Genomic DNA, 21,721 nt, shown 5'->3' on the forward strand with positions numbered 1-21,721 from the left:
GGGGACCTTGGATTATGGGCTCCTTGAGGATAGGGACTGATGTGAGTGTGCAATGTACAGGGATGGGGACAATTGTAGACACTCACTCAGGATGGACTGGTGTCTTTATTCAACCTTACTAACTATGAGGGATGTGGCATGGCAGTGCACAGGTTAATGCATGACCTCAGTCTGTAGTCTAAGAACTGACACTTCCTGTGAAGAAACTACCTATCCCACAATCCCTGGGCCTCTCAGTATAGAGTTCTGCAGGTGAGAGCTAAACAGTAATTGGATCTGACACAGACACAAACCACCAAAGATCATTATGCAGTCTTTCCTCACATTAGCACTCCCACATTTGTGATGCAACACAGAGGAATTGGCGAGGCATTGACCAAACATTTTGTGACCCACAACAAGTGGTTGACTATCCCTTTAGTGAATAGGGACAAGCTAAGTGAATGAATACATGGACATAAGGCAGTGATGATGAACCTTGGCACCCCACATGTTTTGGAACTACATTTCCCATGATGCTCATGCAGTCTGCAGTATAGTTGAACATCATGGGAAATGTAGTTCCAAAACATCTGGGATGCCAAGGTTCGCCGTCACTGACATAGGGGATTTAATCAGCCATGACATTACAAACTGCAGTCACAACATGTGAGTCCATCGTTACAAGGTAAGGCAAACAGCACAGGAAATATAACTACATTACTACCTAATTAAAATAACAAACATTAAAAAGTGTACAATACCTTTAAAAATAAATGTATAGAGTGTGAAGACTTTACAGACCTTATTATTCAGTCTGTGGCTGGAGGAATAGCACCCCATCATTGGTGTCAGTGAGATGAATAGCACCCCATCATTGGTGTTTGTGAGAGGACTAGCCCCATCATTGGTGTCAGCGAGAGAAGTAGTGTCCCATTATTGGTGTCAGTGGGAAGAATAGTGCCCTATCATTGGTGTCAGTGAGAGAAATAGTATTCCATCATTGGCATCAGTGAGAGGAATAGCGCCCTATCATTGGTGTCAGTGGGAGGAATAGAGCCCAATTTTTTCTGTTCATGAGAGAAATAGTGCCCCATCATTGGTGTCAGTGGGAGGAAAAATGCCCCATCACTGTTGTCAGTGAGAGGAATAGCACCCCATTTTTGCTGTTCGTGAGATAAATAGTGCCCCATCATTGGTGTCAATGGGAAGAATAGCACCCCATTTTTGATGTTCATGAGAGAAATAGTCATCATTGGTGTCAGTAGCAGGAATTATGCGCAATTGTTAATATAAGTGGGAGGAATAGTGCCGCAAGGGCTGGATAAAAGCAAGCAAAAGGCTGCATCTGGCCCCCCGGGCCGCAATTTGGAGACCACTGCTTTAAGGCAATGTCACAAGTTTCTGAATCCCAACCAGCATTGCAGAGATTCTTCTAATTGTAAACTACAGGAATTCAGGCCCAGTAGCAAAGTAAAACTATATCAGAGAGGAGGCTTTCTGGCTAATTAAGTAGAACTATAAGCAAAACCTTTTTTCCATTTTGGAAGGCTATAACCTCTGTAAGGTTTATATTTCCATCTTTGTCCTTTTGGAGAGATTTCCCTTCACTTCCTGTTCCATAGCTAAACTGGAAGTGAGAGAAAATACATGCAAATTAAGGTAATCTCTTGGGGACCCCCAGGCCACCAGAATGTGTGTCCCCATTGGAATATTTCCCCTCTATTACTTTTCTGGGGACCACTCAAAATTTGTGATTTTCTTCTATATTCACTTTCAATGGTAACGGTAAACATGAGAGGGGAAAAAAACTGACAGGTGTTCTAATCCCTCTCCACTCTTTAAAGGAGTTGTAAAGTCATAAGGTTTTTTTTATCTTAATGCATTCTGTGCATTAAGATAAAAAGCCTTCTAAGTGCAGCAGCCTCCCTCAGCCCCCCTAACACTTATATGAGCCCCATCTCTGTCTAGTGATGTCCACAAATGCCTCAGCCATCTGAGACGCTCCTTCCTGATTGGCTGAGACACAGCAGCGAGGCCATTGGCTCCTGTTGCTGTCAAAGTCAGTCAGCCAATCAGGAGAGAGAAGGGGACGGGGTTGGGCTGCAGCTCCATGTCTGAGTGGACATAGGGAGCCGTGGCTCAGCCTGGGTGCCCCCATAGAAAGCTGCTTGCTGTGGGGGCACTCAGCTGGAGGGAGGGGCCAGGAACATAGAAGAGGGACCCGAGAAGAGGAGGATCGGGGCTGCTCTGTGCAAATCCACTGCAACAGAGAAGTATAACATGTTTGTTATTTTTATTGAAAAATAAACGAGACTTTACAATCACTTTAAGTAACATGCATCCTGAGGTGTGTGTAAGAATGTAGTACCTTTTATTTTAAAAGTTAGAAACGGAGTGCAGGTTCCCATTGAAAAGAACTATACCTTCCTACATATGTAGAGCTTTACAGAGTTTAAAGGAGGATCTAGGTAAGTGAATAGATCTGGGAACCAAAGTACTAAACCCTTGGTGGAGTTGGAGTCCCCATTTTTGTTGGGGTTCCAGTTGGCATTGTAATAGTTTAAGACCCTCTTTGACCCATGACTGAAGCTTGTTCTATGGCTGGTCCATCCAACACATAGGCATAGGCATCCACCACATAGGCATATGGAGATATTATTCCACAAATTGGTTTTTGGTTTAAGTTCCACTTAGACTGAAGCTACCTTTAGAGGAACAATGGTATACAGTATACATTTGGTAGATGTATGTATTTACCCTCTCAGCACTTACCAGAATGAATTACAACCATGCTCATCATCTAGAGTTTGTTGTTCTTTCCTCAATGACCTTCATTTTACATTCACTAGAGGAGTAGCAACTTGTAGAATGTTCACTCTCTAAACTAATCTAAAGTAGATCTGGTGTATATGAGAATATATACAGTACATTAATCCAATTGTAGTTTGCTTCTGGGGACCTTCTCAGTGATTCACTCTCTTTGGACTTTTGCAGCAATGTGTGCCTTTACAAGATGTCTACCTCCTCCTTTTGGACCATGAATCCCAGACAGGATCCTCAGCTCTTGAAACAATGGCTCAGCTACAGTTAAAGAAGTATTGCCTGGTGAGTAGCTAGACTAGAGTCACTGAATTAAATGTGCATATGAATTATACATATACAGTATATAACATAATTGCATATTATTATAAATATTATATACAGTGGATTAACACTGCCTGCCTCTATCCACCAAGGGTAACTTACAAGCAGATTGAGCTCAAGAGGTTTGATGGTTGGTAGCACTGAATCACGGATGATGTAGTACAGAGGAAGGTTGTTGCTATGGGAGTCCTTAGACTATAGAATTACAATGAGAGCTGGGTATAAAGAGAGAGAGAGCTGTACTTTCACAGCCTGAATACCAAGGAATTTCCTCTTTGATGCGAGGATACTGAAGTGTGCACATCAACTTGCTGCAAGCCTGTGGCCATGTGCTGGGGACCAGTGTCATTTCAGGCAGATCTAGGTGAGAGCTGACATCTGAACAGTGAGACCTCTGTTGCTGTATTGTTGGGACTGGTGAGAGGACCCTGCTGCTATTAACCTCTTGCTGCTAGCAGAGACTGAGCACATAAGGACTGGCCTTCTATCTAGAAGCATTATTTACTGCATACAGACTTTACTGGCACTGTACTCATGTGCACCACCATAAAGACTGGGCCCCTATTCCAGCTGGCTGAAGAATTAGGGCTAAAGACTGCTCACTCAGATAGCTGCTTCACAAAAACGTTCTGTTGTCCATAGTAAGGGGTACCTCTTTAGGGAGTCTTACATTTAGTTTCTGCCATTCATATAGAAATCAATCTAGTAGTTATAGGCTACTGTTTACAGAGGAGTTATTGCATTATTGATTAATATTGCTGTTTCTGTTTTTTAATGCCATTACTTATTGGTGATTTTGTGGATTACCAGGTTTACTCTAATTTAGCTGCATATAACTCAATTCTATGCTGCTATAGCCTAGTGAGCATATTGCATAGTGGACAGTCTAGTGTTTGCTTTTTGACGTTGAACCTTAGTTGTGTTCAGGGTATCTATTAAAGCAGAAGAACAGAGAACCCAAGCTACCAAGTGACTCCTGCAGGGGTAGTGATATATACAATTATTATATTATAGATATAATTAAAATATACAATTAAAATATAATCCTAATAAATGTTCTGTATTATTTAGAATTAAAATATAATTAATAACAATAAATAAAAATGATTATACTATAAATATACAGTGCCTTGCGAAAGTATTCGGCCCCCTTGAACTTTTCAACCTTTTGCCACATTTCAGGCTTCAAACATAAAGATATAAAATTTTAATTTTTTGTGAAGAATCACCAACAAGTGGGACACAATTGTGAAGTGGAACAAAATCTATTGGATATTTTAAACTTTTTTAGCAAATAAAAAACTGAAAAGTGGTGCGTGCAAAATTATTCGGCCCCTTTACTTTCAGTGCAGCAAACTCACTCCAGAAGTTCAGCGAGGATCTCTGAATGATCCAATGTTGTCCTAAATGACTGATGGTGATAAATAGAATCCACCTGTGTGTAATCAAGTCTCTGTATAAATGCACCTGCTCTGTGATAGTCTCAGGGTTCTGTTGAAAGCGCAGAGAGCATCATGAAGACCAAGGAACACACCAGGCAGGTCCGTAATACTGTTGTGGAGAAGTTTAAAGCCGGATTTGGATACAAAAAGACATCCCAAGGAGCACTGTGCAAGCGATCATTTTGAAATGGAAGGAGTATCAGACCACTGCAAATCTACCAAGACCTGGCCGTCCTTCTAAACTTTCAGCTCAGACAAGGAGAAGACTGATCAGAGATGCAGCCAAGAGGCCCATGATCACTCTGGATGAACTGCAGAGAACTACAGCTGAGGTGGGAGAGTCTGTCCATAGGACAACTATCAGTCGTACACTGCACAAATCTGGCCTTTATGGAAGAGTGGCAAGAAGAAAGCCATTTCTCAAAGATATCCATAAAAAGTCTTGTCTAAAGTTTGCCACAAGCCACCTGGGAGACACACCAAACATGTGGAAGAAGGTGCTCTGGTCAGATGAAACCAAAATCAAACTTTTTGCCCACAATGCAAAACGATATGTTTGGCGTTAAAGCAACACGGCTCATCACCCTCAACACACCACCCCCACTGTCAAACATGGTGGTGGCAGCATCATGGTTTGGGCCTGCTTTTCTTCAGCAGGGACAGGGAAGATGGTTAAAATTGAGAGGAAGATGGCTGCAGCCAAATACAGGACCATTCTGGATGAAAACCTGTTGGAGTCTGCAAAAGACCTGAAACTGGGACGGAAATTTATCTTCTAACAAGACAATGATCCCAAACATACAGCAAAATCTACAAAGGAATGGTTTACAAATAAACGTATCCAGGTGTTAGAATGGCCAAGTCAAAGTCCAGACCTGAATCCAATTGAGAATCTGTGGAAAAAGCTGAAAACTGCTGTTCACAAACGCTCTCCATCCAACCTCACAGAGCTCGAGCTGTTTTGCAAGGAAGAATGGGCAAGAATTTCAGTCTCTCGATGTGCAAAACTGATAGAGACATACCCCAAGCAACTTGCAGCTGTAATCGCAGCAAAAGGTGGCTCTACAAAGTATTAACACAAGGGGGCCGAATAATTTTGCACGCCCCACTTTTCATTTTTTGATTAGTTAAAAAAGTTTTAAAAATCCAATAGATTTCGTTCCACTTCACAATTGTGTCCCACTTGTTGGTGATTCTTCTCAAAAAATAAAAATTTTATATCTTTATATTTGAAGCCTGAAATGTGGCAAAAGGTTGAAAAGTTCAAGGGGGCCGAATACTTTCGCAAGGCACTGTATATCTATAGGTGGGAGGGGCGGGGTAGCTGGACCAGCAAAGATGATAATCAGAGACTCCAATTAGAGGAGAGGTCTTTGATATGCAAGAAGGGAGGGGGCAGTGCTAGGGAATTGACTTTCTTAGAATAGTCAGATTTTTTTGGTAACTTTAGCAGCACATAGCAATTGAATAAAAATTAATTTGTGGAAAGGAAAACATTGCTGGTACCGGTTGTTTTTTTAAACCCCAAAATGAAAGAACATCCATCATACCAGTTATCTGTGAAGTTTTTGGTTGGTTTACACTTAGGTTCTTATGTTCAATTGATAAGTGAAACATCTTACCTAAACATCACCAAGAGATCAAGCAGATTGTACCATAAGTATAACATGCTATGTACATATCTGTCTGTTTTGTAAATGCATACATTTAACTATGATTGTCTCAATAAATACCACTGAATGTGATAAATTGGATCAGGATTTATTTTTTGCTGCTGTGTCTTGTCATTCACATTGTTTAAGTTCATAGAAATGCAAAAAATATATATAATTAAAGTAAGGTAGAGTTAGGGATGTCATGACTGCCAGGCAATTATTTTTACGAGGAGTACAGTAATGACAGCTTTATGTTTCCTATAAAAAACACCAAACCTAAATTAAAAAGTTAGTATTATTAGCAGGTTATAAAATCATGTGCTTGGAAGCTTGTTATATGCAGAGAATATTTTACTTTCATGGAGGATTAGCAATGCATGTCTTATAGCATTAGAAAACATCACACAGGAAACAGGAATATACAAATACATGCACTTAACATAGACAGAACATCCTGTTATTACTTTACCATAGAATAACACACTATAGCACGGCAGTGGCACCTGCTGGGTAGAAAGGTACTATATGATGCATATATAGTTTATAGTCACATATAGAAAGCTGCTTTACATTACATAAAAAAAGGATTTGATAGATGAAGTTGATCAAAAAAATATAAAATGGTACCACATCCCAGAGTATAAATTTTTAAAGATAAGGGAAGGGGAGAAAGGGGCTGGAGGGTAACCAACCCTCGGGACTTTTAAGACGGTACCAAATCTAGAGACAAGATAGTCACATGCCAGAAATAAAATCAATGTAATTTTATTAAGAATACAAATACATAAAACATTTCCTAAAAAAAGGAGTGTGGATATATGTAACAACTACTAAAGTACAAAAAATGGTACAGAATCACAGATCACCATACATGTTACCAAACTTGTACACAAGTATGCTGCATTTTTCTCTACATGTTTCGCTCTCTTGAGCTTCTTCGGTATGTTGCAGCGTATACAGTTACAAAAGAAAAAACTGAAAAATAAAGTAATGAATATAATTACCAGATACATCTGAAAAGTTTGAAACAAAAATTTCTATATTGAGCTGGATATCGGCTTCAATCAACATTGTCGGTCCCAGCAGACACACAGCTTTCAGTCAATACAAGGACATATATGATATCATGGTCAATGAACAATAGCAGATGTGTATTGATATAACAAGAAATGTGTATGGAAATACATCATTCCAGACATTCAGTAAGGAAAACAAAACAAAGCAATTCAATTTAAAAAAAATTCACAGTATGGCCGTCTTACCCAGTGGGTCATGGATCCATGCTTAGTAAAGAGTTGATCAAATTGACTTTTATGTGTGGAAAAAACATGTAGAGAAAAATGCAGCATACTTGTGTAGAAGTTTGGTAACATGTATGGTGATCTGTGATTCTGTACCATTTTTTGTACTTTAGTAGTTGTTACATATATCCACACTCCTTTTTTTAGAAAATGTTTTATGTATTTGTATTCTTAATAAAATTACATTGATTTTATTTCTGGCATGTGACTATCTTGCCTCTAGATTTGGTACCGTCTTAAAAGTCCCGGGGTTGGTTACCCTCCAGCCCCTTTCTCCCCTTCCCTTATCTTTAAAAATGCTTTACATTACATGTTGTTGTTCTTCCAACACCCCTTCTAAACAGCATGTGCTTTGTCAAATTACATTCAGCTTCTTCTGGGAATAACTATGATGTTCCTTCAACAAAAACTTGGTGAGTGTATCAGCATTCATCTTCTCTAGCAAGCAGTACTGAATGTCAATAACACCTTGCTCTTGATTGTCCCTCGGTAGGTGATACTTGATATCGATGTGTTTGGTCCTAGGCCCCTTTCTGATTGCGTAAGCTTTATACAACCCTGGTTGTCTTCCAAAACGTGAATTGGTTTTGAAATGTCTACTCTAATGTCTACGAAAAGTTGACAAATCCATATCGCTTCTTGACATGCATATGCTGCTGCAATGTACTCTGCTTCAGTTGAAGATAAAGCAATAGTTGTTTGCTTTAGACTAGACCAACTTATGGTTCCTTCTCCATACTGGAAGATGAATCCACTTCTGGATTTGCCCAATCAGCATCCATATATCTGACCAGTTTTTGATCTGATGTTGCTGGTAGCTGTAACTTCACCTGAATTGTTCTTTTGAGGTATTGTATCACTCTTTTTACCACATTCCGGTCTCGCTGACAAGGAGCTGAAACTTTCCTGCATAGTATGCCCACTGCTGCAGCTATGTCTGGTCTTGTCACAGTGGCAACATATAGCAGCATACCGATTGCTCTGCGATACATGTCATTGTTGGGAAGCAAGTTTTCTGCTTCATTGGTCTTTTGATAGCCTGGTTCCATAGGAGTTTTCACTTCCTTTGCATCTTGCATATGGAATTCTTCCAAGATATCAGAGATTTTCTGAGATTGGTTGAGAAGATAACTTCCATCTTCTCTCTCTATTAGGATTCCCAGATAGTAGCTAATGTTCCCTATCTTTTCGATTTCAAAATTGTCTTTCAGCTTGTGAACTATCTGATTGTAATCCCCTTCTAGTTCAAAACAAGTGGTCACAGAACATGATAGTGTTATAGGTATGGTACCCATAACACTATCACATTCTGTGACCACAGGATCGGCAAGGAGGATAGTGAGGAACCATACACCTATGATATGTTGATTTTCAACTACTATATTTTATTTTATTTTTTATTTTATTTTTTATTTTATATTCCAGTTATCATTTAGGAGTCACAGGCTTTTGACATACCTTTCCTTCTCCCTTCACCCACCTTACTATATTGCGGTAACCACATAATCACCGTTCAACTGGGAATTATTATTATGGACTAGTCACCGCCTTGATATCACGTACCTGTTACAACCACCGTAGCCCTGGACATCTACTTATTTTGTTATATACCTTGTTGCCAAACCCTGTGTGATGAATGCATTAATGTATGCCTAAGCTCCTGAAGAAGCATATATATATATATATATATATACATATATATATATATATATATGTATATATATATATATATAATGTGCGTAACATGTAGAGCCAAGCTGCTGCAAAATATGACCAACTCCCACCAAGACTGATAGAAAAATAATTTGCTATTGCAACAATAATTTTGTTATTACTATTCAGGATCCCTTTCTTGGTGTATGAGTTGTGTGCGGTATTAGTATCTAGGCAACCTTTACTTTGCAATGTTTTTTAATCATTGTCTGTCTAATCGTTTTTAATTTTTAATCAATTTATAATAAAAACTATTTTAATTTTAACATTGTGTACCTGTGCCTACAAAATCCAAGAACCAATTCTCTATCCCTATCTCTAATTTAAGGGATGTGGCAGATATTTTGCTCAATTTTGGTATCCACAGGGCCATCCTGTTTTTTCTTGAAGTGAATTCTTCATCTGCTGCCTTTTTTTTTAATTGGCATCACATTTTGGCAGTTTTTCTATGTCTTCCAAGTATGTTGGTTCAAGTATGCTGTGTGTTTTCACTGTGCATGACAGCTTGCGGGGTGGTATCCCTTTTGTAGTCAGAGTGGATCTTCTGACTTCAGGTAATTCAGCAGAATCTGGTGAGGAACTTGATTTAGGCAATGTGAGTTTCAACTTTTGTTCTGACTCCTGCACAGGTTCGCTTTGGTTGACCTTCTTTTCTTCTAGTTTGCTGGGCATATTCGCTTCACAGCTTTGAGGGATACGTTTTTCTGATGATGGGCTCTCATCAAAATAAACACTATGGCTTATTTTCACTTTGCCAGTCTTTGGGTGTAGGATTCTGTAGCTTGGATTGCTTTTCACTTGGAATATAGGCATATGCCTATATTCCAAACACTCTGATGTGCCCTATGCTAGGCTTTGATCCATGCCACATTTCAAATGGAGTCATTTTAATGGCTCTTGAGGGTAGTCAGTTTTGTAGGTAGGTTGCAGTCATAACGGCTTCTCCCCAGTACTTGTGAGGTAGGTTGGCATCCGACAACATGCATCTGGCCATTTCTATGAGGCCGCGTACACACGCGGGGACTGTTCGCCCAACTTTGTCCGTCAAACAGTTTCAGCAAACAGTCCGCTCAAAATTAGCATGGACGGACATGGCCACACACGACGAACGAACAGTTTGCTGAAACCGTGCGCGATGACGTGAACGGCACGTACGACGGGACGAAAATTACGACGTCCTATACACTGCATTATAACTTTCGGCGTGTAAATCCTTTCTGAGCATGCGCGGAACTTAGTTTGACGAACAAGCCTACACACGAGGGGACTGTTCGCTGAAACAAAGTTTCAGCGGACAGTTTTTCGGAATTTCCGAAAAACCTTGTTCAGCGGACTGTTCGCTGAAACTGTCCGCTGAAAGCCCACACACGAGCGGACTGTCCGCCGAAACACTGTTCAGCGGACAAAGTTGGGCGAACAGTCCCCGCGTGTGTACGCGGCCTAAGAGTGCGATTTTTGGTATACTGTTTTTATCAGGCGTGTATGGTGTGGTTGTCTGTTGTACTATTCCTTGTCTCTTCGGCTATGAGGCCACTTCTTTGCTTATGTATTCTCCCCATTGTGAGTGTGAATTATTCCTGGTTTAAGTTGGAATTTGTTGCTAGACATTATAACAAACTTGAAGCTTCTGTTATGTTTCATTCTTGTTTTTCATCAGATAAGTAGTTGAGTACCTGGAATAATGATCAATGAAAGTCAACAGATATCTGTTCCCCCCTGACGTGGGAGTTTTCATTGGGCCACATATGTCGCTGTGTATGAGCTGCAGGGGGTGGGTGGTTTTCTTTGATATTCCTGTGGAAGGGGAGCATGTGTAGCTTTAGCTTTAATACAGCACTTGCATTTTATGAGCACTTTGCAAGGCACTATTGTTAAATCTTCTGATAAACTTCTTTTTATAATGTCCTGTCTAGCTTCTGGACTTCTGTGTCCCAGTCGCCTGTGCCATAAGTGAATACATTTGCTGTGTAGGTCATTAGAGACTATATTGGCTTGCTGGACTGTGGTGATGAGCCTGTATAGGTGATAACCCCTTTTTTCTTTGCGAGGAATTGCTTATTATGTGAATTGTGCATTCATCACCCTGGAACTTAACTGTGAGACAGTTGTTTGCAAGACTTTTCACTGATAGAAGGCTGCCTTCTAGTTCTGGACCTTACAGCACTTTTTTTTACAAAGATATTCTGCTTGCCTTGGAGTGTAATGCAATTCAGGAAGCCCTGTCCTTTACCTTCGGATGTGATGCTTAGCCCGTTCGCTAGGAAAATTTTGTCTTTTGCATTGTAATCAATGTCTGTGAAGAATATCTCATTGTTAGTCATGTGGCTTGTCGCACCTGAGTCTATGCACCAGTCACATGGCTTGCCTCTCTGTGACACTTTAAAGGTGCCACTCCATGATGTGTCTGTAGTTTCCTTTGTGATTGCTTTTACTCTTTTTTTGTGAATAGCTCTAGCTTTCGCTGCTCGGCTTTCCATGGTGTGTATTTAATCTTCTTCTGTCATATTCATCGATTAATTTCCCTTTGACTTATTCCAGTGCCAGCTCCTGCTCAGATCTGGTTTCTGAAGCGTTAATAAGAGCAGTATATGTCTCTGGAAGGCTGCAGAGGAGCAGGGCAACAATAGGGTTATCTTTGATATCTTCTACAATGGCCCGTAGCTGCTCTATAATCTCTAGCTTTCATGTGGTTACACATTTGCTGGCCTTATAGTCTCATCTTGTACAATTTTATTAGCAGGAACAGCTTACTGTTGAGGCTTGAACGCTCATGTAGTCTTTGTAATGAAGTCCACATACCTTTGGCCGTTGTCTCTGTTCTTATGCGGACAAGCTGGTCATCTTCCACTAACAAGCTTATAGTTGCTTTTGCCTGTCTACCCTTCCTATCCCCTTCCTCTGTCTCCCTGTTTGTGGGTCTGTCTGTATTCACCAGCACTTGCCACAAGTCATCCATGCTAAGAAACATTTGTAGTTTAAACTTTCATAGCTGGTAATTTGCATTGTTCAGCTTTGCTATTGCAAACTTCACATCTGAACCTCTTGCCATCTTTCAGTAGCTTGTATACAGTACTTACAGACTTCTCTGTACTCACTGAGTATCCTCTCCAGTGCCTGGACTTGTAGTATCCTCTCCAATGCCTGGATGCCTCGGACAAATAAGCTATTAGCAGCTTATTAAATCATGCGCTTGGAAGCTTGTTGTATGCAGAGAATACTATACTTTCATGGAGGATTAGCAATGCATGTCTTATAGCATTAGGAAACATGACACAGGAAACAGAAAGTGCATGCATACAACATTGACAGAATATCCTGTTATTACTTTACCATAGAATAACACACTATAACACTGCAGTGCCACCTGCTGGGTAGAAAGGTAGAAAATAAGGTTCCATTGTGTGTATAGCTGATAAATACCATTATATTTAATTTTTTTTTTTTTTTTCTGCGGTTTTAGGGTAGGAGAGGCATACCTGTGGCATTTGGTATTTTTTTTGTTGGAATTAGAGTCAGCCAACCATGTGTAGAAAAATAGCTAGTAACTAAATTGCCTTTATTTAAACTACACTATATTACCAAAAGTATTGGGATGCCTGCCTTCACAAACACATGAACTTTAATGTCTTAGTCCATAGGGTTCAGTATTGAGTCGGTCCACACTTTGCAGCTATAACAACTTCAACTCTTCTAGGAAAGGCTGTCCACAAGGTTTAGAAGTGTGTCTATGGAAATGTTTGCCCATTCTTCCAGAAGCACATTGATGAGGTCAGGCACTGATGTGGACGAGAAGACATGGCCCGCAGTCCCCTCACAGGAACTAAGGGGCCAAGCCCAACCCCGGAAAAACAGCCCCACACCATAATCCCCCCTCCACCAAATGATTTGTATCAGTGCACATAGCAAGGCCATAAAGACATGGATGAGCAAGTTTGGGGTGGAGGAACTTGACTGGCCTGCAGAGTCCAGACCTCAACCCGATAGAAAAGCTTTGGGATGAATTTGAGCGGAGACTGCGAGCCAGAGCCTTCTCGTCTGAATCAGAGCATGACCATACAAATGCACTTTTGGAAAAATGGTCAAACATTCCCATAGACACACTTCTAAACCTTGTGGACAGCCTTCCCAGAAGAGTTGAAGCTATTATAGCTGCAAAGGGTGGGCCAACTCAATATTGAACCCTACGGACTAACACTAGGATGCCATTAAAGTTCAAGTTGCGTGTAAAGGCAAGCATCCCAATACTTTTGGTAATATAGTGTATCTTCAGTTCTGATAACCTATGTATTACATACATACTGTATACTCAATATATATATACTGCACAATGCATATAAACTAATCATTTATATTGAACAATAAAGTTAAAGGGTCTGTCCACCAAAAATTGATATATTAGTTTTTGGTAGATAATAATGGTGGAGACTGGAAAATAAAACAACAAGGCATTTTTTTTTTATTTCTCTTGGGGAATTTATTGGTGAGATATCTGCACAGAGTTAATGGGCTGGTACACCTACTGTGGCCATTGTGGGAGGCTTACACTCTCCATGTTGAGTCTTTGATTTGTTAACATGTAGAAAGCAACAGGAGGAGCAGAAACACAGAAAAGTGGACATGAACCCACAACTCTCCAAGGTTGACAGGAACAGAGCCTATATTTAGGGCAGGGTGATATCTCTGTTGGAGTATCCAAGACAAGATACCAGGGACTAAACCAGACCACCAGGCCCCACCTATAACTAAAATATCACTTTTGCATGGACTGACCCTTTTAAGAGAAAAAAGAATATTAACACAGGAAGTATACTGAGAGCAAACAGATGATCATAAAGATACAGGGCCGATTTTCAAACATGCTATAGCACAGGGAAAGCTACCAATGCCTGATAGGCTAATGTCTTTCAGCCCCTGTCAGCAAAGAAGACTGAGATTGAGAAGTGGCGGAAGGAGTTTCGAGAGCAGTGGTTAAGGGAACAGAAAAGAATGGTAAGTTATATCAAATGTGGTAAGTCACCGGCTGGTCTTTTACAATATATTGAAAGCAGGAATGATGTTCAGTTACCCAGAAGCATCAGATCAACTAAAGGTTATCTTATTTGGTTAATTTGGCCTACGACACTTAGCACACTCCTCATATTAAAAGCTAAGCGGGTCTTATTAAAGAAAGTGAAAATTCGGAGTCACTGAGGCTAACATTGCCGCACCTCTGAAAAACAATCCACCACCATGAATTTGGCAGGCAGTGAGGAGGTAGTTTGTCATCTCCTCACCACAAGGTTTTAACCCTGTAAATACTGCCCCACCGGGCTTCAACCATGTGCATTACATGTGGTTGTAGGGCAGTTGTGGTGTGGCCCCTCTCACTTGAATGGGTCATGTTCAGTGGCAGTACTGCCAGCCAGACATGATGGGGGATGATGGTGATTTTCTGTACTTGCAGGGTCTTTAAAGGCATAAAAGGAGGAATGTAAATTTTTTGCAGAGATGCATTGCATTTTTATTTTGCTTTGACATATGCTTTAAAGAATGTAAGCATGTTCACATGCTTGCTTTTTCATATTGTTGTTTTTTTTATTAAAAATTTTATATATATAAGTTATATATTTTTTTGATAGCCACTAGATACAGCATAGCCAGCCTGGGGATTCAATTTTTTCTACTACAGTTAAGGGGAACACATAGATCACCTCCCTTTTCACATTCTGAGACTGGACCGCGATGGAGCAGCCGCAGACTGATGAGTAGGAATGGGCTCAGGCAAGTTTGAATCCTAATCCCAACCCACCTGAGAAATCCCACGAGGAAGCCATCACTGCACTCTGCCAATCATGGGCAGTGAGACATTTCCCCACCTGCAGCTGCACATACACACGCTACTCATGATTGGCGGTGTGCAGTGACGGCAGGATTACTCTGGTGGGTTGGGACTAGAATCTGAACACGTCTGAGCCCATTCCTACTGGTGAGATACATAACTGCATTATTTGATGTTCCCTTTTTATTTTTAAATACCATACCCCTTTGATTATTTCCAGCAAACAGAAAAACAGAGAGAGGGGACAACAGCCCCGGGCATTATCTTTAAACGCCATTTATTAATAGGAAAATAGGTTATCAGACTCACAAACCAATAGAAATGGCATGGTCATCATGAACATCCACATGGAGAACCACCAGAACTGCTACTGAAGCTTCTTATATGTTGGAAAGATGCCAATACTGACACGTTTCAAAGGGAATTCCCTCTTCATCAGAACCCAGCTTTCACTTGTGTGAAAATATTATAGCACAAGTCACCTAACCTTTCTAATGCTGTATGTTCCATTAGTATGTATGCATGTTCCACTACAGAACATTCAGTTCTCAAAGGCATATTTAAATATTTAAAGTCCCTCTTTTTGGATTATTTGGTTATGTTCCACCTCAGCCTCACATTTGTTTTTTCTTTCACAGACAGACACCCTGAGCTCGCTGCGCAAGGCTCGACAACAATACATACAACGCTGTGAAGACCTGGAGAAAGCCAAGCAACTAAGTGCCAAGATTGAGGAGGAGCAGAATATGGGAGGCCACCCAGGAAGTGCAAATAAACTGGTGGAGAAACGCAGGAGATCCCGTGAGGAGGCCCAGACCAAGGTAACACCAAACAGCACCAGGAAGCATTAAACCAATCTTTGTGACTACAAGTAGGGTCAAAGCCTCATTTAGCTTAAGTGGTCAAGGCCACATAAGATAATTCTGTTTTAGTTGTAGTTAAATAGGATTCATACTGCTGCTGGGTTTTTAAATGTGTGTAGGACCTCAGGAAAATCTATTCTCAGTCTAAACCAGTTCAACACCACTGAGCATTTATATAGCACATTTTGCACACTGTCCCCTGACAAAGCCACAGTTTGTGATGAAACATGTAAGGAAGGATGGCTGTAAGACTTATAAGTTGGGGTTGACTGTCTGACAAGTTATAGTATGTAGACTGCAGAAAAACAAGCAGCAGATACACTATATTGTCAAAAGTATTGGAACACCTGCCTTTACAAGCACATAAACATTAATGGCATCCCAGTCTTAGTTCTTAAGATCAATATTAAGTTTTCCCACCCTTCAACTCTTCTGGGAAAACTGTCCGTAAGGTTTAGGAATGTGTCTAGGGAAATGTTTAATCATTCTTCCAAAAGCACATTTGTGAGGTCAGGCACTTATGAGGGAGAAGAAGGCCTAGCTTGCAGTCTCCACTTTAATTCATCCCAAAGGTGTTCTATCCGGTTGAGGTCAGGACTCTGCGCAGACAAGTCAAGTTCCTCCACCACCACCCCAAACTCGCTCATCCATGTCTTTATGGACCTTGTTTTGTGCACTGATGTGCAGTCATGTTGGAACAGGAAGGGACCATCCTCAAACTGTTCCAACAAAATTTCTTGTTATGCTGACGCCTTAAGAGTTCCCTTCACTGGAACTAAAAAGCCAAGCCCAACCCTTGAAAAACAACCCCACACCATAATCCCCCCTGCACCAAATGATTTGGACCGGTACACAAAGCAAGCTCCACAAAGACATGGATGAGCGAGATTGGTGTGGAGAAACTTGACTGACCTGCACACAGTCCTGACCGCAACCCAATAGAACACCTTTGGAATGAATTAGAGCGCAGACTACTAGCCTTCTCGCCCAACATCAGTGCCTAACCTCACAAATACACTTCTGGAAGAATGGTAAAACATTCCCATAGACACACTCTTAAACCTTGTGGACAGCTTTCCCAGAAGAGTTGACGCTGTTATAGCTACAAAAGGTGGACAATCTCAATATTATACCCTACGGACTAAAACTTGTATGCCAATAAAGTTAATGTGTGCATAAAGGTAGGTGGCCCAATACTTTTGACAATAGAGTGTATATCAGTATTTTAGGACAAGATTATAGTGGTAAAATAATAAAACATCTCTTTAAAATCTTGATCTCCAAATATGTGGTGGCAAAACACAATGTTTCAAATTCACTATGGGGTTGATTTACTAAAACTGGGGAGTGCAAAATCTGGTGCAGCTCTGCATAGAAACCAATCAGCTTCCAGTTTTTTTTTTTTCTCAAAGCTTAATTGAACAAGCTGAAGTTAGAAGCTGATTGGCTACCATGCATACCTGCACCAGATTTTGCACTCTCCAGTTTTAGTAAATCAACTCCATAGTTTGTTTCGGATTGACATTTGTTCCATTCTAAACCAATTCTAGTAACTACTGTTCAGGTATTTTTCTACTTTAGCTTACCAATATGGAGTAAACGTGGAAATATATCCTGTTATGTAACTGTGATGTAACGCATTAAAGGGTTCTTTAACATGATCGTTTATGGAAATCACAAAGCTCCTTGTTCCTTAAGAATTATTCAGTAGCAGTAGGGATAGGCTCTGGCTTGTTTCAGGGTGTTAGAATTATTTAAAGCTCATTAAATAAGAGGTATTATTGCTTAAGGTCTTATGTTAGTCAGTCAAAAAGGTTGTGGCATGTTTCTAGTGACTCATGAGCTATGTTCTGTTCTATCTATTACATTTCAGGTGTTATTGAATGTTATAAGAATCCCATTAAGTAGTACTATTTGTAGGATACCTATTTAGTCCTGTTTTACTGCATCTACGGTGGACTGTGATAGTTGGACAGGAATCTTCATGTGTCCATATGTACCCTCACAGTGATCTCTAGCACTTTGAGAATTTTCTTAATTTAGAAAAAGCAAGGTGTCACATTCAGTAGCATATAGACTGTGAAAAGTGTTCAGCAAATGCAATACAGCTAGTTTGTCAGCTCAGGGATACCTGACCCTGACTCAGATCCAGCCTGCATAATTGCTACATAACTGTGTGCTGGACCCTCTTTAGTTGTCTGTACCCCAGTTGGTCTGGATGAGAGTACAGTGGGTATAGAAAAGAATCACCCCACTTAAAAATAATCACATTTTGTTGCTTTGCAGCCTAAAATGAAGACAGACATGGTTTTTGTTTCATCCAGCTGTATAACCTCCAATTGAAAGATATAACACCAACATGTCAGAAAAAACAACAAAAAAAACCTTGAAAACAGAATCATTGAGTTGGAAAAAGGATCATGTCCCTCCTAAAAATTACTTATAAACTAAATCAGGTGTAACTAATCACCTTCTCCATGGTACACAAAGTCATTTGGATTTCAACTGTAATCAGCTGTGGTCATTTTGATTAGCTCAGCATGAAAAAAGCTTTCCTGGAGCATTTAAGTCCCTGGTAGTGCAACTGAAGCAAACAATCACCTATGGGTGGCAAGGCACTGTCAAACAAATCTCCAGGATAAAGTTGTGGACAGGCACAAGTCAGAAGAGTGATAAAAAAAATTCAAAGGCTTTATCAATACCTAGAAGCACAGTCTGTTATTAGGAAGTGGATGGTATTTGGTACAACACAGACCCTTCCTGGATCAGGACGTTACTCCAAACTGTATGAAAGAGCATGGAGGAACCTGCTCAGAGAGGCTACCAAGAGGACTACAGCAACTCTGAAGCAGTTGCAGGAATTTATGACAGAGTGGTCATTGTGTGCATGTGAGAACAATATCACAAGTCCCCCACAAATGTGGCTTGTATGGGAGGGTTGCAAGAAGAAAGCCACTCCTTAAAAAAGGCCACATGCAGTCACCACTGAGCTTTTCCAAAATGCACCTTGATGATTCCGAGGTCACACGGAAAAAGGTGTTATGGTCAGATGAGACTAAAATTAAATTATTTGGCCTCGAAACCAAACTATATATCTGGCGGAAATCCAATACAGCTCACCATGCAAATGACACCATTCCTACAGTAAAGCATGGAGGTGGTAATATCCTATTATGGGGGTGTTTCCCTGCAGCAGGGACTGGAGCACTTGTCGGGTTAGAAGGAAAAATGGATGGGGCAAAATACCATCAAATTCTTGAGTAAAATCTGCTGCCCTCTGCCAGAAAGTTGTCAATGGGAAGAGGGTTTACCTTCCAACATGATAATGACCCAAAGCACACAGCAAAACCCTTAAATGGCCTAGTCAGAACCCAGACCTGAGCCCCATTGAAAATCTGTGGAATGACTTGAAGACTGCAGTCCACAAACTGTTAACATCAAATTAAACTGAACTTGAGCAGTTCTGCAAAGAAGAATGGGCAAACATTGCAAAGTCTAGATGTACAAAGTTAGTAGAGACTTATCCCAATAGACTAAATGCTTTAATTAAAGCAAAAGGTGGTTCAACAAAATACTGACACAAGGAGATTCTTTTTACAACTCAGTGATTCTGATTTTTATATTTTTTACTTACACGTTGGTGTTATATCTTTCACTTGGATGTTAAAAGTTGCACTAGTAAATACAGCTGGATAAAAAAAGCTTTGTCTCTCCACAGTCTGCTCCAGATTTTCTCTTTTCATCCCAGGTGGACAACTGAGGTGCTGGCTACCACAGCTCATCTCCGCTCTCATTAAAAGTAAAAAATACAAGCCGCACTCCAAAGTTTAGCTCTTTTTTCTGCATTTAATTTGTCAAAAAAAAACCCTACATACATTGATGTCTTTCCCTGAAACCAACCTTTATTGACGGGTTTCAGCAGTGCTTGCTTGCTCACAAGGAAGGTTGGTTTTGAGTGGAAACATCAACGTATGCAGTCTTTTTTTGAGAAATTACACACAGGAAGAAGAGCTAAGTTTTGGAGTACAGCTTATATTTTTTACTTTGAAATAAAAGCATGCTTTAAAACTTTAGCATTTGGAAGATTCTATTGAGATGCAATGTCTATAGGCTTCTCACAACTCTAGGGTACTTTGCAGTAGTACAGCAGAAGTTGCAAAACTTGGCACGGATCTTCTTATAGAGATATGCTGCTGAAGATTCTCAACTTGCTAACCAAGAGGTTGGATATTTCAGCCCACCAGAGCCTATCCCTGTCATCAGTTTTGGGTGGTTTAAATCATAATATGGAAACCTGAAAAAAAAATTCTCAAACCCTCTGTCCTTTCTGTAGCCCATATTTTGTGGTATATACCCCTGTATCAATTTATTCTTGGGATGTAGACATTCAGATATAAAGTTCCTCTATTATTCCATTATATGTGCTCGAATAGGCTGTTGGGCTACTTATTGGGGTGTTAGAGGAGAAGCCATAACCTGGACTAAATCAAAGGCTCCGGAAGTGATCTATATTTGTTACATGTATTAGTGGCTCACTAACTGAAGGCTATGTTTTTTGTCGCAGGCACAAGAGGCTGAGGTCCTGTACCGATCCTGTGTGGGGGAAGCAAACGCCAGGAGTGAGCAGCAAGAGAAGGTCCGCCAGAGAATTATATCCCACATCAGGAAACTTATTAACCAGGGGGACCAAGTGTTGAAAGAGGTGAAGTTTAATTATATAGATATTATTTTTTTGAAAGAGGAAGGGCTTTAAACCTGAACATATGAGAGATGATCCAGTTAACATACATGTAAATGAGCTAGGCTAAAATAAAATGTATTTCTGATGAGTTAGATTCACCTTCAATAGCATCCCCGGCATACAACACAGCCAGGTCAATGACCTTATTTTGCATTAGAGAATTAAACTTGGTCCTTGAAAGCAGCTGTCACGGCCGGGTGTCCAGAGTGGCAATGGAGGCGCCGGCAGGGAGGAGCGGCACCTCGTTCGGCCGCATCGCTGGACCGTGGAACAGGTAAGTGTCTGTTTATTAAAAGTCAGCAACTACACTTTTTGTAGCTGCTGACTTTTAATAATCATAAAGAGCCTGGAACTCCACTTTAACCGGTTCCAAACCACCATATTCAGAGTGGGAGGGTGAAAAGTTGCTCCACTCACTCTCCTCCCACTGAAGCCCTTCCCTTTCTGTACTGCTTAAAGAGGGATTCCGCCCCCCAAAAAAATATTAAAAGCCAGCAGCTATAAATACTACAGCTGCTGACTTTTAATAAATGGACACTCACCTGTCCCGGGTTCCAGCGATGCCGGCAGCCGAGGCCGATCGACCGCTCGGGCCTCGGCTGCTGCCGCCGCCATTCGAGGTGAGGGAATCAGGAAGTAAAGCGAATCGGCTTCACTTCCCGGTTCCCTACTGCGCATGCGCGAACCACGCCGCGCAATAGGAAATCTCCGCGCTGTCACTGGGACCCGTGTGTGTCCCAGCAGACAGCGCGGCAGGGCAGGAAATGGCGTAGACTCCCGTGGGAGTCTATGCCCGGAAGTGGGTGAAAATACCTGTCTTTGACAGGTATCTCCACCCCCCTCCCCCCTGAAAGGTGTCAATTGTGACACCGGAGGGGGGGGGGTTCCGATCAGCGGAGGTTCCACTTTAGGGTGGAATCCCGCTTTAAGTACCCTATTCTCCTCCCAGCTCAAACCCTGCCCCCTGCAGACTGCTGACCTATCCTAAGCCCTTAGACTAGGTACCTGACAAGCCCCTTTAACACCTGTCATGCCGGTCCTGCGTCTACTGCATTCTTTCTT

The 21,721-nt window shown here is 40.9% G+C and overlaps 1 protein-coding gene across 2 annotated transcripts in view; it reads left to right on the forward strand.

The window, feature by feature from the left end:
- The window catches only part of GMIP (GEM interacting protein), a 122,728-nt gene that overhangs the window by 56,538 nt on the left and 44,469 nt on the right, over positions 1 to 21,721 (forward strand). For both annotated transcript variants that reach the window (XM_077470116.1, XM_077470118.1), the window contains exons 7-10: positions 2,977 to 3,087; positions 14,146 to 14,226; positions 15,694 to 15,876; positions 20,483 to 20,620. In XM_077470116.1, the coding sequence (XP_077326242.1) occupies positions 2,977 to 3,087; positions 14,146 to 14,226; positions 15,694 to 15,876; positions 20,483 to 20,620 (513 nt within the window). The remainder of the gene's footprint in view (positions 1 to 2,976; positions 3,088 to 14,145; positions 14,227 to 15,693; positions 15,877 to 20,482; positions 20,621 to 21,721) is intronic.

The sequence above is a fragment of the Lithobates pipiens genome, unplaced genomic scaffold (genome assembly GCF_037356315.1).
Source record: "Lithobates pipiens isolate NorthernLeopardFrog02 unplaced genomic scaffold, aLitPip1_a1.2 Scaffold_8, whole genome shotgun sequence".
Classification (NCBI taxonomy): domain Eukaryota; kingdom Metazoa; phylum Chordata; class Amphibia; order Anura; family Ranidae; genus Lithobates; species Lithobates pipiens.